Source organism: Eublepharis macularius, chromosome 12 (genome assembly GCF_028583425.1).
Source record: "Eublepharis macularius isolate TG4126 chromosome 12, MPM_Emac_v1.0, whole genome shotgun sequence".
In the NCBI taxonomy this organism is placed as follows: domain Eukaryota; kingdom Metazoa; phylum Chordata; class Lepidosauria; order Squamata; family Eublepharidae; genus Eublepharis; species Eublepharis macularius.
The window spans coordinates 29,399,168-29,413,868 of NC_072801.1; the positions used below are offsets into that span (position 1 = coordinate 29,399,168).

At 46.5% G+C, this 14,701-nt stretch overlaps 1 protein-coding gene across 4 annotated transcripts; it reads left to right on the forward strand.

The window, feature by feature from the left end:
• Window positions 1-1,022: 1,022 nt before the first annotated feature.
• Window positions 1,023-12,967, forward strand: BFAR (bifunctional apoptosis regulator). Of its 4 annotated transcripts, none has more exons than XM_054994990.1 (9): window positions 1,023-1,043; window positions 2,786-2,840; window positions 5,742-6,066; window positions 6,906-7,107; window positions 7,740-7,909; window positions 8,284-8,428; window positions 9,648-9,821; window positions 10,531-10,733; window positions 11,998-12,967. In XM_054994990.1, exons 3-9 carry the CDS (start codon window positions 5,801-5,803, stop codon window positions 12,188-12,190), a joined length of 1,353 nt encoding a protein of 450 aa, XP_054850965.1. In that variant the 5' UTR covers window positions 1,023-1,043; window positions 2,786-2,840; window positions 5,742-5,800; the 3' UTR covers window positions 12,191-12,967. The 4 variants fall into 4 exon arrangements, with proteins under 4 accessions (XP_054850965.1, XP_054850961.1, XP_054850962.1 ...); XM_054994986.1 differs by lacking the exon at window positions 1,023-1,043 and adding an exon at window positions 1,363-1,415; XM_054994987.1 differs by lacking the exon at window positions 1,023-1,043 and adding an exon at window positions 1,474-1,553.
• Window positions 12,968-14,701: the final 1,734 nt, after the last annotated feature.

Consider the following 14,701-nt stretch of genomic DNA (forward strand, 5'->3'; position numbering starts at 1 on the left):
GGAGGGGGTTGGACTAGATGACTGATGGGGTAAAGGTGGCTTAATAGCTAGGCAGGGAAAGCAAACATAAGATCTGGCTGGCTAGTCCCTGTACTCCCAGCTATTATCTAGGTGAAAAGCTAGGGCTGGAGGCCTCTTAAATGGCCTCACTTGTCCTGTGCCTAGACCCCAGTCAGGTGACAGCTGGTGTTGGTGTTGAAATTGCAGTCCTAATAGGACCATTGGGCTGCTGCACAGACTCTACCCTGTCTTTTTTCTGCAGCTGCAGCAGCGCAGGTTATAAGGTGCACAGAGGCCTGGCTGGGATGGGGCGAGGAGGCCTGGTTTGGGTCCCACCTGGGTGCCTTACCAGGGAGGGGACCAGAAAAAATAGTACAGTGTGGGGTCAAAAGGCCATGCAAAACTGAATGGTAGGAGCACTGATGAGCAGCAAAAATCAACAGGAGTCTGGGGGCACCTTGCCAAATAACAAATTCTGACTCTAGCAAAAGCTTTCTGACCCGGGGTGAGTGGCTTTCTAGTTACCGGAGTTCTCTGTCAGAAGGATCCCATTCACAAGAGCTCATGCATCACCTGCCATGTCAGAGGAAGTTGTAATTGGCACTGAGCCAAGATTGTATTATTGCCTCTGACTGGTACTAAGGCTTGCCAACTCCAGCCTGGAGTTTTGTACATTGGTGTCTGGAGCACAGACTTTGGAGGAGACAGAGCACTCGGTCGGTGGGAATGTGATGCCATAGAGCCCATTCTCCGAAGCATTTCCTCCAGGGGAACTGATCACTGTAGTGTGGAAATCCATGGGAATGCAGGGAGGACTCTACCTGGAGACTGGGAACTCTAGGTGGCTTAAGGCTACGATTCTTGCCAGGCATTCTTGTGTGTCATGCCGGGCAGGCATAGAAATGTAAAGTGGTGTAGCTGGTATCAGGCTGCACGCACCCAGGTTTCTGCGAGCAAGAAAAAAACAGACACCGTCTCTCCCCACAGGGACTGGAATGACAAAGAAAGCCATTTTCCGCGCATCTCTCTTGCAGGCAGCCCAGGTGAGCAGCAAACGGATTATCTGGTAGTCCCCCTATTTAAAATCCTGGCGGTAAATCTGAGGTTAAAGCTGACGAGCTAAATCCAACTCGCACGGCAACTTCGTACCTACAAGCCTGACCAGAGGCTCTTCCCCCGCCCATTCCCGCCCCCCCGCCTCCTGCTCGACAATCTCTGCGGCCCAGCCCGCTCCTCCGAGCGCAATCCCGAACCGGAAGTGTGTCTCTTTACCATCTCTGCGGTGCCTCTAGGCGGCGGCCGCGGATCCTTCTATGATCGCCTGTGAGGATGGGCAGCGGGAGCCAGTGCGCACGCGCAGCCGGAAGTGGGTGACGGTGGCGCTGACCGGAGATGTCGTTGCTGCTGCTGCCCCGGTCAGGGTCCACTAAGCGCTGGCGGGGAGAGAGGCGCACAAGCGCCTGGCTCGGAGGGGGGAGGCGCTACGGGCATGGCGGGGCGGGGGCGGCACTCTGAAGGCTCCCCCGAATAAAAAACACCCTGCAAGTAAAAAGGTAGCTCCTCAGGGAGAGAGAAAAGCGGGAGCTTGATTGAGGCCGGAGAGCTTTCCTCCGGCGTGTGTGCGCGCGCGCACGCTATGGCAACTACGCGGGCTGCTGCGCATCGAAAGCAGCTCCGTTCAGACGAGGCCATGGATGCGTGAAGAGGGAAAGTGATTCAGCCTCGAACAGCGTCCTGTTTCAGTCGGAGCCTTTCACCTGCCGAGCCAGAGGGGGGTGGGGAGTAACGCCTGGAGGAAGGGGCCGGCCTTGGTAACCCTGGTGAGGGCAGAAAGGCCGACTATACATTTCTCATCCTCCCTTCGTTCTGTATGGGTATCAAGGGCTGGTCCTGGAAGCCCTTTACATTGACTATCCTGCTGAGAATCTTTTAAAAATTATTCAGGTTTTTTTTATTATTATTCGCTAAAAAAGAGGGGAGGAAGCCTAGCTTGGAGGCTTTTGCAAGTCAGATAGCCTTATGAAACCTCTCGCATGTGCTCTTAAGAACTGCTCTGCTGGATCAGGCTAAGAGTCCATCTCGGCAACTGCGTTTACTAGTCCACAGTACTTGGTACTCAGTTGTATACTGTCCCTGAATATGGTTACATTAACTAGACTACATGCAGAGAGCGTCTTCCCTTTGCCTTACTAAGTAGTTGCAGCCAGATCGTGAACATTTTGGGGGTGAGTAGTGATCTTTCTAGGGTAGAGTGTGCAGTCCTCATCTCTCTTTTTAAAAAAGTAAGAAACTGTCCCTTGAAGGAATATCCTTGTGATACAAAAGTATACCCTATGGTGAAGGCCCTGTTTGTGTGAAGTTCTGAGAATTCTATCATTCACTAATATGTGTGGATTGTTCATACTCTGTGTATGGATTGTGAGAAAACATTCTACAAAATAAATTATTAAAGTTATATTAAAGTACCATTTCCACTGTGTATGTAAAACCCATTGAGAGAAGAAATGAGATTTGAGGTAAACACATTCAACATTCTTGGGCTTTCCTGTCCTTTTCCTTTATATAGGAGAAGTAAGGCACAGACAACTTGTGTACTTGTTGATACTTAATTATATTGTTATTATTAAATTTGTATCAGCTTTTCTGCTATTGAGCAATTTACATGCTCAAAATGCCTCAGAGTCCTTGCCAATTTATAAAACAAATATTAGTTCCCACCTCTTAGCATTGGTATGAGGTCTTTTAGTTTGTGTATTATAAATGGTTTGTTTTCTCTCTTCCTTAGAACAGAGTACATTTTCTTCAGGCCAGATATGTGTGTGGTTCTGACCCAGCTGCAGGTATGTAAAGAAGTTGTTTGTTTTGGTAGGAAAATAGTGTTGTGTTGGCATACACTGATATTCCATTGAGGATTTTTTAAAAAATGGTTTCACAAGAAAACAAAGATATTCTGGAATATTTGGGTACTCTTCTACCACAATGCTTGGAGACATTAAGTAGGCTGGTCTTTCAGGCTTCAGCTGAGGAGGGATCTTTACAAATTTTAAGAAACCAGGATGAGCAAGAGTCTAACCCACCAGTGATGACCTTTACCAGTTCCAACATTCTGATGGTGTCAATTGCATTAACTGTCCCAAAGTGTTCCATAAAGTGACTGGATGCTGTTTCTAGTGTGTAAGCTGTTTTATAGCCAGCATCCAGAATAGAGTGGATTTTAGAGATTTTCTCATTGAAGTACTTTGCAGAAGTATCACAGCTAATTGTTAGTTCGGGAAGTTTAAGGACTTGGATTTTGAAGTCAAGAAGTGGTGAATTGTTTTAAACAGCTGAGCTGAGCATGAAGTGGATGCTGCAATAGTAGCAGCAAAGTAGGATTTTTTTGCCATCACTACTGCTACCGCATAGGTCTTCCAGTGAGATATCGTAGCATAGCCTGTCAGAATCTGTGTGCATTTTCTGCCAGCAGTGTTTGAGACGTCTCCCCACTCTCTTCAAATCACCCAGTTCCACAGTAAACCAAGGTGCTGGATACTATCAAGGGTTGAAGAGGGTGATGGGGCCACTATGTCAGTAGCTTCTAGTAGCTTCTAATTCCAAACATCCATCATGGTCTCAGCAGGGCCATCAGCAGGCATCTTGAAATCACTCATAACATTCTAGAAGCCAGCCAGATCCATTAGTCTCTGTGGATGGACCACTTTAACTGGCCTCTTGCTCCTGCAGAGCATTGGTGCCACATTCACCAGTGCTTTTAGGAGATAGTGGGCAGGCCATGGCACAGGGTGAATTTCTAGTCCTCAGAATAGATCTTCCCCCACCCACTCAGAACAGAAAGTAGGTCTGTTATGTCTTTTATTATGTGTCATGCCTGTCACTACCTGAGATCATCCTGGAGGTGCCAGTGAGGCTATGAAATCTTGTCCTGGCCCCACAAAGGTAAATGTTCACTGATTCAAGTGTGCCTATTTTGGAACACCTCTGGTTATTGTTATTAGTTCTTCCTTCCTCTCACTCGCAGGGCTCGCAGCTAAAGGTCTTGAATGTCCTTCACAAAGTAAGGTGATGTCCTGATTTTGCCATGCCTTGTGCCTGAGGTTCATTCTGTTTTCTGTTGCTTGCAGGAAGACAACCCACTTTCATTTTGAACAAAAGATTCCCATCCAAGGGAAAGCAATTGCCCGACAATACCCCCCCCCCCCATTTCCTTTACAGCATGAGATCCTCCCCTTCAGGGATCTGACATCCGGTTATCAAGGGGAAGAAGGTCTCTGTGCTGACACTAAAAACAGATCTGAGAATGCATAGCATTGGCATGTTCATACCCAAACTTAATATAGCGCTTTTGATTTGGAGCACAGCTGCCTTGGCAGTATTTGGCACCGATGCCTTGTTTGAGACATCTGTCCATGCGTGGACATCAGTATCCATGTTTGTGTGCTATTAAATGATGGTCACTGTTGCCTCAGCCACTGTGGCTTCTGGCCAACGGGTTCTTCAGTGAGCTGTCAGAACCTTTTTCTTTGGTGGCTGTTTCTCCCTCCCGGGATGGACCTACTGCTTGATAACATCTCATATCCTGTTCTCAAATGAAAATAGGACATTGGACTTACCATGAAGGTTCGTCTATTTGACAGAAAGAGAATGGGGTTCTGGAGCCCATGCTTACTTGTGGCAGGGTTGTTCTAGGCATCTCCGTAGATGCTGCAACCACCTCTTGAGGATTCACCTGCCTGCACTCCTATGTTCTGCATTTTTGTCAGACATTGCTCATTATTTTTCAGTGCTAGCTGAGATGATTTCTTAGTCCCTCCTGGGGTGTCATTGCTTCTGTTTAATCTGTTCATTCACTAGTTATGCCATCTCTTAGGAACTTTACGTCATGTCTAGGGGATCCTGGCCCAAAATGTCATTCAGTTTTGACATTTTAGTTCGCTTCAGAAATCTGAAGATGGGCGTATACTTTCTCCCCAACTGGAGACTGAAAGATTAGCTGACTCTCTACTTCTGGGGATTGTGGGTAGTAGAGTACCCAAAAGTCCCAGAATGTTTCAAGTACAAGGAACCTTCCTAGTAAATCCACTGTTCCAGTCTCTTCATCTGACACACTTGGCTGGAATAGCCAGAAATTGCCCTAGTTGGTAGGGGAGGGCAATTTAGGAAAGACACCTCCAGGCTTCTGGTCAAAGGATTCCTTCCCCCACCCCCACCCCCACACCTGTACCCTTTTTGAGCTGCTGCCTCATGATCCATCTGATAATAACTGCACTTATATCCCGGTCTTCTAGACAGATTAGTGCCCCACTCAGAGCAGTGAATGAAGTCAGTGTATCATTATCTCCACAATACAGCTGGGGACTAGGGCTGAGAGGCGTGGCTTACATAAGGCCACCTGCTGAACTCATGGCAGCAGTGAGATTCGAATCAGAAGAGTGCTGATTTGCATCCCAGCCACATAACTGCTATGCTATATCATCCCCAGGCCTGCAGTGCATTCTGCCCGCTCCAGTCTCTGCATGATTAAGCCAACTCTTGATAATCCAGCTTTTGTTAACGTATTCATTGGTGGAAAGTTAATTCCTAATCAGGCAGCCTCCTGTCTGTTATGACTGCATTCTTTTTTGTGACAACGATGTCGTCTCTTAGAATTTTTCCATTCCAATCGCATGACCTTCCCTCCTTGTCTGTCTTGTCTTGTATCATCCCAAAGAGAAGCAAAATCACCTTTTTCTGCAATTTTCCAGAATTGGTAACGTACTGCACACTCTAAGAAGTCTTTGTCCAGGCAGTTTCAAGACAGAATATGGAGGAGGATGTACAATTGCACAGCAGAGCAGAGAAGCTGGACATGATGGCGGCTGCTGTTCCTGTTTTCAGCCGGCAGATCTCCGTGAGCGAATTCTCTTGCCATTGCTGTTATGACATTCTGATCAACCCGACCACCTTGAACTGTGGGCACAGCTTCTGCAGGCATTGCCTTGCCCTGTGGTGGACGTCTTCCAAGAAGAATGAGTGTCCGGAATGCAGGGAGAAATGGGAAGGGTTCCCCAAGGTCAACATCCTCCTCAGGTGATTGTGTGGGTACGATGTGTAATCTTCTGGTGTTTTAAGACGCATGGCTTTACTTCCTTATTTTAAATGTTTAGAGCCGATGTGGTGTAGTGGTTAGAGTGCTAGACTAGCATTTGGGAGATCCAAGTTCAAATTCCCACTGCCAGAAGCTTTCTGGGTGGCCTTGGGACAGTCACACACTCTCCGCCTAACCTACCTCACACAGTTGTGAGGATAAAATGGAGGAGAGGAGAAAGATGTAAGCCACTTTGGGTCCCCATTGGAGAGAACGGAGGGGTATAAATGAAAGTTAATAACTTTTCTGCTAGACAATTCATAGTTGGATTAGTTAGCATTACTGGTGCTTGGATTTTCATTCTTCTCTATTGTATCCTACCGCTTAGGCTGTTTAAATGCCCATGACTTTCCCAACTGATCATTTTTGGTATTGAAGCACTGCATTTTTCTTACTGGGGGCTAGGAAAACAGCAGAACTAGTCTGCTTGTCTCCACTGGCTGTAATGGGCCGGGAATCAGAATCATTTTTATATTTTCCTCCCTGTTTCTTGCAAGGAGCTCCAGGGCAGACACAGGCATCTCTCTATCTTGTCCTCAAAATAATTCTGAAGAAACGTTTAGCTGAGGTCCAGTGACTGATGTGAGGTCACCCAGTGAGCTGCTTGGCTCTGTGAAAATTTGGGCCATGGGCTTCTCATTTCTGCTCTTGAACTTCTCCCCATCCCTACCCCCCATTGGTTCTCCTGCTAAGGCACGTAAGGGAGCTCTGCAGCAGAGGTGGCCCTTGCCATTGTGATCCTCTTGAAAGGAGTTTTGTAAAGCTACTCTTCACTTTGTAGGGACGCCATTGAAAAGCTATTCCCGGATGCTATTGAGCAGCGAAAAGATGACATCCAGCAAAATAGCGACGTCTCTCGTAGCCTCACAGCATTTCAGAAGTATGGGAATGATCAGATGTCAGCAGCACCAAATGCAAGAAGAATTAATCCTCGAGGAGGGGGATTTTTCTCTGGAGTTCTGACTGCTTTGACTTGCGTGGCGGTACGTTCCCCCTTTTAAATGGCTCTCTGCCAGTGGTTTTCATGCGAGGCAGGTCATAAGTTCAGCAGCTGGTTTAGCCACTGAAAATGGGGAGAAAGATCAGCCTTACCCAGGCTGTGCTCTTGCCCTCATGCTGTCAGCAGGGAAAGCACATCATGGTCTCTACCTGCCTTTTTTGGGCTATAGCTGCCTTTTTTTCTCTCCACTAATGGGGGTGGCTGGTCTATGGCTGCTGCCCTCAAGGGAAAGGGATGGGCGTCCCAAGAGTCCTCCCTACCTCCCTGTACTTCACGTGGGTTCTTTTCTGGTGGGCTATTGGGAGATGTGGGCCAACTTGCTAAATGTGTGGGGGGAACCTGTGCTGTGTGCTTCAGCCCCCAGGTGCTGCTCATGCTGAGTCTTTGGGGCAAAGGCATGATTTCTCCCCCTGTGCTAACAAAGCTCTTCCACTTGCAGTATATACTGTCGCTTGAGGAAGTTGCATGCTTTGGGCCAGTCAAGACTCTGAAGATCAGCCAGGTGTCTTCTCTGCTCCCCCCTTCTCTGTTCCACTCTTATATTAAACCACCATCTCCACACATCCCTGCTATACACCTAAGCTTTTCTGTGGGCTTCTCTTAACTGCTCTGCAGGTGGTTTTGCTTGGCTATCACTGGAGCAGCAGAGAGCAAGAAGATGACCTCCTTGTCCACAAGCCTGTGTCCAGGTGGAGTGCCGAAGAGGTGATTCACTGGCTCGGTCAACTGGGGCCCTGGGCTTCACTGTACAGGGAGCGGTTTCTGCTGGAGAGAGTGAATGGCAGGTGAGGAAGGTCCTGCCAGTGGTGCTGGAACTGATGTGTCGAGGCCAGCATGCGGTGCCTCGCTTATCAAAGATTTTGTGTCCCTCAGGTGATGTGAACATTTGGGCAAAGTGTTTGTAGTGAAAGTAAGTTTCCACAACCAGTTTTCCTGTTAGTACTAGGGCACCTGCTTGTCAACTTACTAGGAAAGTGTTGAACTTTTAGAACGTGGATGGAGCTAGGTGTCTGCCTTTTGCTTGTGTGATGGGCATTTGCTGGCCCCATAAGTGTGATGTTTACTGGTATGTGATTCTGGTCCTGCTGCTGCAGTGCTTCTGCTTGAAGCTCAGGGCAGGGGAGCGTTTCTTCTGTGACAAGAGGATTTGATGTTTCAGGCTCCTCCTGACATTAACAGACGAAGATTTTGCCAGGGCTCCTTATGACATAGAGAACAGCAGCCACAGAAAAGCCATTATGATGGAACTGGACCGGGTGAAGACGCTAGGCGTTAAGCCACCGCAGAACCTGTGGGAGTACAAGGTAAGTTAGTAATGTGCAGGAGCCTCTTGCCTGGGGGGCTCCACACCTTCAGCGACTTCTTTTGCCTTGGCAGCAGATCCATGGGCAGGCCACTGTGATCCAAGGCGTGGGGGGGGGGTCCTCCCCACCTGCTTAGGGTCTCACCAGATGAAACACTGAGCGTTCCGCTTCAGAAGCGCCCAGCATTCATTGAAAGTCACGGGTATCCAGTTTGGATCAAGTGCATGGGATGGGTTTAAACTTCTTGTCCCATTACTCTCCCAATCTAAAACAGCCTCGAGGAGCCACTGCTAGCCCCCTTGCGAAACCTGATGTAGACGTAGCACCAGTACACTATAGTTTTCTCTTCTGGGCAAATAGAGACTCCCCGGGACAGTTTTAGATTGGGAAAAGGGCACAGGAGGGAAGGTGTAACACGCATACACTGACTTGTGCCTCCACCTGGTAAGTGGCTTTTAAAAAGTGCTGTGAGTTCCTGACACAGAACGCTGAGCATATTGTCTGGCTGAACCTTCAGTCCAATTCCATCTCTGCAGGCTGCATCAGCCCTGGGGTTTGATGCAATTTCATGAAGGAGTCAGCAACAAATGCTTCCTCCTTTCCATCATTAAAAGAATTTTCTCCACAAGTGCCTCTCTGTGCAGGCTGTTGGGTGATTCGAATTTAATACTGGCAATCAGATTTATTATTGGTTAACTCTTTCCTCGCTTCACATGCTTTAGTTTGAAGGTGTAGTTAAAGATGCAGATGGTGCCTGAATGGGGCAGACCCAAGACGTTTTGGAGCTCAGATGGGAAGTCTAAAGTGCACCTCCTCCCCGAGATTCTCACAGCCCTGTTGAAATTGATAGGAGCCATGCATGGGTTTCAGGGCAGGTGGTGTCCCTGGGTCAGATCTGTCTGTCTCATTCTGCCATCCATAGCAATATCCCAAACCTGCCTTCTCTGGCCTGAAGTGGCAAAGCAGAAGAACAGAGCCTGCCTCTTAACAGGCTGGAGCGTTACCCAGGATTTCCATGGCCGGTGGTGGCCTGTTTAATTCACAAGAAATCAAGGGGAAGATGATGCAAAGTTTCTTCCACAGAAACCTTCTTGCCAAATGCCTTGGTTTTACTCGTTCTGCCCAGGAAACACTGGCTCTGAGCCTCTGTTCTAGCCAGCTGTCACCACCTCACTTTCTACATTTCGTGTGTTCCACTCTTGCTCTCATTCCCTTTCAGGCTGTGCATCCAGGCAAGTCCTTGTTCCTACTCTATGCCTTGAAGAGCTCCCCAAGGCTCACCATCCTCTACCTGTACCTCTTTGATTACACGGAGCTCTTTCTTCCTTTCATCCACACCATCTGTCCGAAGCAGGAAGAGGAGGAGCTTGAGGACATTCTGGCAAAACTTCTGGTAAATATTCACAGCTTGACAGTCTGTCTTGATAGGGGAGCAAGCAGGTTGGATGCTTGGAAGTTTCACTCTTGGTGCTTGAGCAGGCACAGGGCTAGTTTTCTCATTAGGCAAGGGAGGGAAGCACCAAAATGTGTGCCCCCCCCCAAAAAAAGAAAATTTCCAATGAGCCACCCAACACCTCTCAACAGTCGTCTCTATCAGGGATGAGGAGAAAAGTTTCCAGTCTTTCTGGATTATGATTTTAGAGACACTAACTGGGTATAGCCTGCATTTATGTTTTTGTATGCTGCATTGAGGTTTTCAGATGGATACTGTAAATGTTTGAAATTGAACTAGGTAATACAACCAAATTCTGTGCTTGTTAATCCGCCCTGAAAGAGTTGGCTTGTTGATTGTGTGGGGAACGAAAACAGAATTCCTGGTAAAAGAGCAACTCAGTTTGTGATGTGCTGAAAGGGCTAAGACCCACCCTGGCCCTTCTCCTGTCTGTTACACCTGGGATCATCTGACTGTTTTGAAGGCAGTTCCGTCCCCTGGTGTGCTGGCAGGAAGTTTCTTGCTTCCTGGGAAGAAGAAGCTGTTGGGGAGAGTGTGGTGAGGGTCTTGTGTCAGCAGCACCAAGCAGATTCTAACAGTGGCATCTGAACAAGAAATGCTCTGTGTTCAGTCTCAGGCTTCATTCTTGTGATGAATTCTGTCTCCTTAGGATCTGAAGGAGCCTGCTTGGAAACAGTGGCGAGAATTCCTGGTCAAGTACTCCTTCCTGCCCTACCAGCTAATTGCCGAGTTTGCTTGGGACTGGCTGGAGGTGCATTACTGGACATCTCGCTTCATCATTGTCAATGCCATGCTGCTTTCTGTCCTGGAGCTCTTCTCCTTCTGGAGGCTTTGGTCAAGAAGGGAACTGAAGTAAGTTCTGTACACGCTCCAGCTGAGGTTGTGATTCTTGGGGGGGGAGCAGGAAGAGCAGAAGCGGCAAGAAGCTTGAGGAGGAAACTCGAGGGTAAAGGCATCATTCTGTTCCCCATTTCTGTTAGCCTCAAGACAAAGCCGTCGCCCCCACAGAGGCAAGGCTTCTCTTTGATCTGAAGCAAAATTACTTCACTGGTGCTCTTTGTTTCTGTGGCAGCAGGTGCTGCCATCACTGTGTTTATGGCTTTGAATTGTAAGCTTGGGATTTTGGGAGCCAGTCTTAATGAATGAAGCCATTTCCAGGCAGAGGTAGCAGCAGGTGGCAGTTCCTGACTCCAGAGCCCAGCTGCAGAATAACTCTTGAGAGCTCTGTGCCCCTAGGGCCGTTTCTCCGTGTATCCTCGCAGCCCTGTTCAAAGGTCAAGGGCACAGAGGCAGAAGTGTCTCTGCCTATTGCCCTGCAGCTGAGGAACGTCTTCTCCATCTTGGTCTGCCAAATTCTGTGTTTCCCCAAGAGTTTTCTTTCCCTTTGTTTGCTGACTGGTGGCTGTTGAACAGAGAATTGTTCTTTACGAGTCTGGACTTGACAGCTAAGCTCCTGATTTGCACACTGAAAGTTCAGTTCCTGACATGTCCAATTAAAAAGAACTCTGATAGTGGGATCAAGGGAAACCTCCAAAGACCCCACATAGAGTAACCAGTACTGGGCTGGAGGGACCAGTGGTCTGAAGGCAGCTTCTTATGTTGATACATATCTTTAATATTGAATCACAGAGCAAAAATGAATGTTAGGCCTTACAGCTGCTAGTTTGTGCTTTTGGGCAAGCCTGGTTTTTATTCCAGTGGAGTGGCTGTGTTAGCTTGTAAAAGGCCCTTTGAAGAAATGGTGGGTGGAGTTAACTACTAAAACAAACATTTCCACTCTTCTGTTTCAAATAGTGTTTTCACTTAAATCAAAGTAAGGTGGTGTTTTTTAACGTAACAGTTGTTACTTTCTTTCCTGTTTCCAAAATATTACCCAAGTTTCAGGTCCTTTCCTCCTACTCAGAAAAGAAAATTCTCTGTCTGTGAGCTTAGAGAAGCTCCACTTCTGGGCACATTTAACATTCTCCTTTAAAATTTAAAAGAGTGACTTGGAGCAAGTGTTAGAATGGCGGGGCTGTTTCAGCTTGGCTTCTGCAAAGCCTGCAGATGATTCAGGCTTCATTCCTGAAGCTGTGTCAGAGCCTGCATAATGTCCCTCCTCTGTCTCTCTCCCCAGGACTATCCCTCATCGGATGTGGAGCCACTTCTGGAAGGTGTCCACCCAGGGACTCCTGGTGGCCATTTTCTGGCCTCTCATTCCTCAGTTTGTCTGCAACTGCCTGTTCTACTGGGCATTGTACTTCAACCCCATTATAAACATTGACCTTGTGGTCAAGGAGGTGCGTCGCCTGGAAACGCAAGTGCTTTGATCGAAGGATCTCTTGGACTGTTCCTTGTAGTGGCTGTCTTGAGCCACCTTGAAGGCTTATTAGAAGGCAGGCTACTTATTCCTTCTACAGTGATAAACTCGCATTGATTTCTCCCTTTTGCTTAACTTGCTTTGGGGGAAGTCTTTCTGTTTTTTCTTTTAGAGCAGCCAGGTTGTTTGGGAACTGTCTTTCCCAGGGAATCCAGTCTTGCTTTCTTGGGTGTCTGCATTCTCTTGTTTCTCTCTCTCCCTCTCTCTCTCTGATTTTTTCAGTCTCTGGAAGGGTAGTTTGGGAAACCTGGCAAAAGCCTCCTGTATTCTGAAAAAGTTTTGTGTATCTACTCTGGGCATTTGTATACTTTAAAGGAATACTTATCACCTAAATGGGTACTTACCCCTTTTTAAAAATATTTCAAACCTGACTTTGACTTCCTCCTCCCCCTCCCCTCACCATTTTTATGAATTGAAGGAGAAATCTGATGTTTCTGTTGCTGTATTAATTTTCTAAGTCCACTTGCCAACTACAATCACTTTTTAAAAAAACAAAAACAAAATGGTATCCTGCATGCAAATAGCCAACTGTGAAATGGTGGTTTTGTATAATAAGTGCCACATCTGTTGCTGTTTGTATAAATGTAAACCAAACCACAGTTAACTTTGGTTTAAATGCTTGGTCTTGAAAAATGAAAGCTAGATTATGCATTTGTATTACTATGATATTCAGATTTGCATAGGAACCTTTTTTGAGAATTAAACAAGGTTGTTTCTTTTTCTAAAATTTCTGTCCATAAACTTTTGGGACACAAGGACAGGCATACTTCGGCATTTTCACATGCCTCTTGCTGCTTCTATATTTTTGTTTGTGGCTTCCCTTGATCTAATAGGGCCCAGTTTCTTGTACTCCTCCTAAACAGTACCTCAAGTTCCCAATGGATTGTGCATCATAGTAGGCTGAAAACATGTCATGACAAAAGTTTACTTAGGGACAGAACACTTTTTCACAAGACTAGCTCTGAAGAAAAACTGGCTGTAAGCACACTTTGAATTAAGTTAAGAGGAGGCTTTCTTGCCAAACTGAAACAAGATGTCCCAAGTTTGGCTGAGGTACCACATAATCCAGGAAGAAGGGCTAGGCTGCAGCCTGCTGTCATTTGTGCGGTCAGAAACCCCGAGGAAAAAGATGGACAGAAAGGAGCACCTCTGTTGGGGCAAAACACGTGTAAATGGACAGTAAAGACAAGCAGAAAGAGAACTTGAGGAACAGATTGCTAAAAAATATTAAGAGAAACAATGTGAATTTCTTCAAGTATATCAGAAGCAGGAAACAGACAGGGAGATGGTTGGGCCGTTTGTTGACAACAGAGCGAAAGGTTAAAGAATGCCAGGGAGAATGCAGAGAAACTGAATGAATTCTTTGTATTTGTTTTCACTGTAGAAAATGAGGAGCTACTGATTTCAGAAACTGTTGTTAAAGATGGGATTATTAAGCATATTGAGAAACAAAGCCTGCTGACGGAGAATCAGCGTGGCTTCAGCAAAGGAAGTACTGCCTCAAAAAACATTGGGAGTTTATTTCATTTATATAGCCTGCCTTTTTTGTTGAGACTCAAGGTGCATTGCAAAATATTTTTAAAAATTCAGTCAGATTGCACAACAGTAAACAGTAACTTCAGTAAACAATGCAAGATTGGGATCACTGAACTGGAGAAAAATGCAAACAGAATTAAGGCATGACAACATATGCAGAAAGTGGGTTGCAAAGGTAGAGGACAATGCAGAGAAAAGAAAGGGATACATACAATAAACGTTGTGATAGACTACAGTCCTACTCCCTTTTAAAAGTGATTTCTGGAGCAATTCCATTACCAGTTCTATTCCCTTGAGAAAAATGCCCTCCTGAGCATTTCAAATTTGCACGTTCTGTGAAATTGTAAACGTTGGGGTTGCCTTTCTAATTTCCCCCAGTAACTGATTGGCAACCAGTGGAGTGACTGTAGAATGGTTGTGGCATGCATGCTCTTCCTAGTGCTCGAATGCAACTGAGCCGTAGTGTTCTATACCAGCTGGAGTTTCCAAGTTGTCTTGAATGGAAGAGCCATGTAGAGTACATTACAATAGCCTCATGGTAACCATAGCATGGATCCATGTGGCCCTATCGGCTGAGTCAAGGTAGAGAGCTGTCTTCCAGGCTACATGTAGAAGGAAGCAAGCGTGTGGATAAAGGTGATCCTGTGGATTTTGTATGCTTCCCAGAAAAGTGTTTGACAAAGACTCCTGAGTACGCTTAGTCATGGAGCAGATTAAAAATTGGTTAAACGGGAAGCATAACATAGGAATCAATGGACAGTTTCTGCAGTCGGTTCCCACTAGGATCGATATTGGGATCAGTGCTGTTTAATTTGTTTATAAATGATCTGGAATGGAGGGGGAACAATGAAGAGGCCAAGTTTGCAGATAATACCAAATTATTCAGGATGGTGAAAACCAAGGCTGTGAAGAGCTCCAGGAGGAT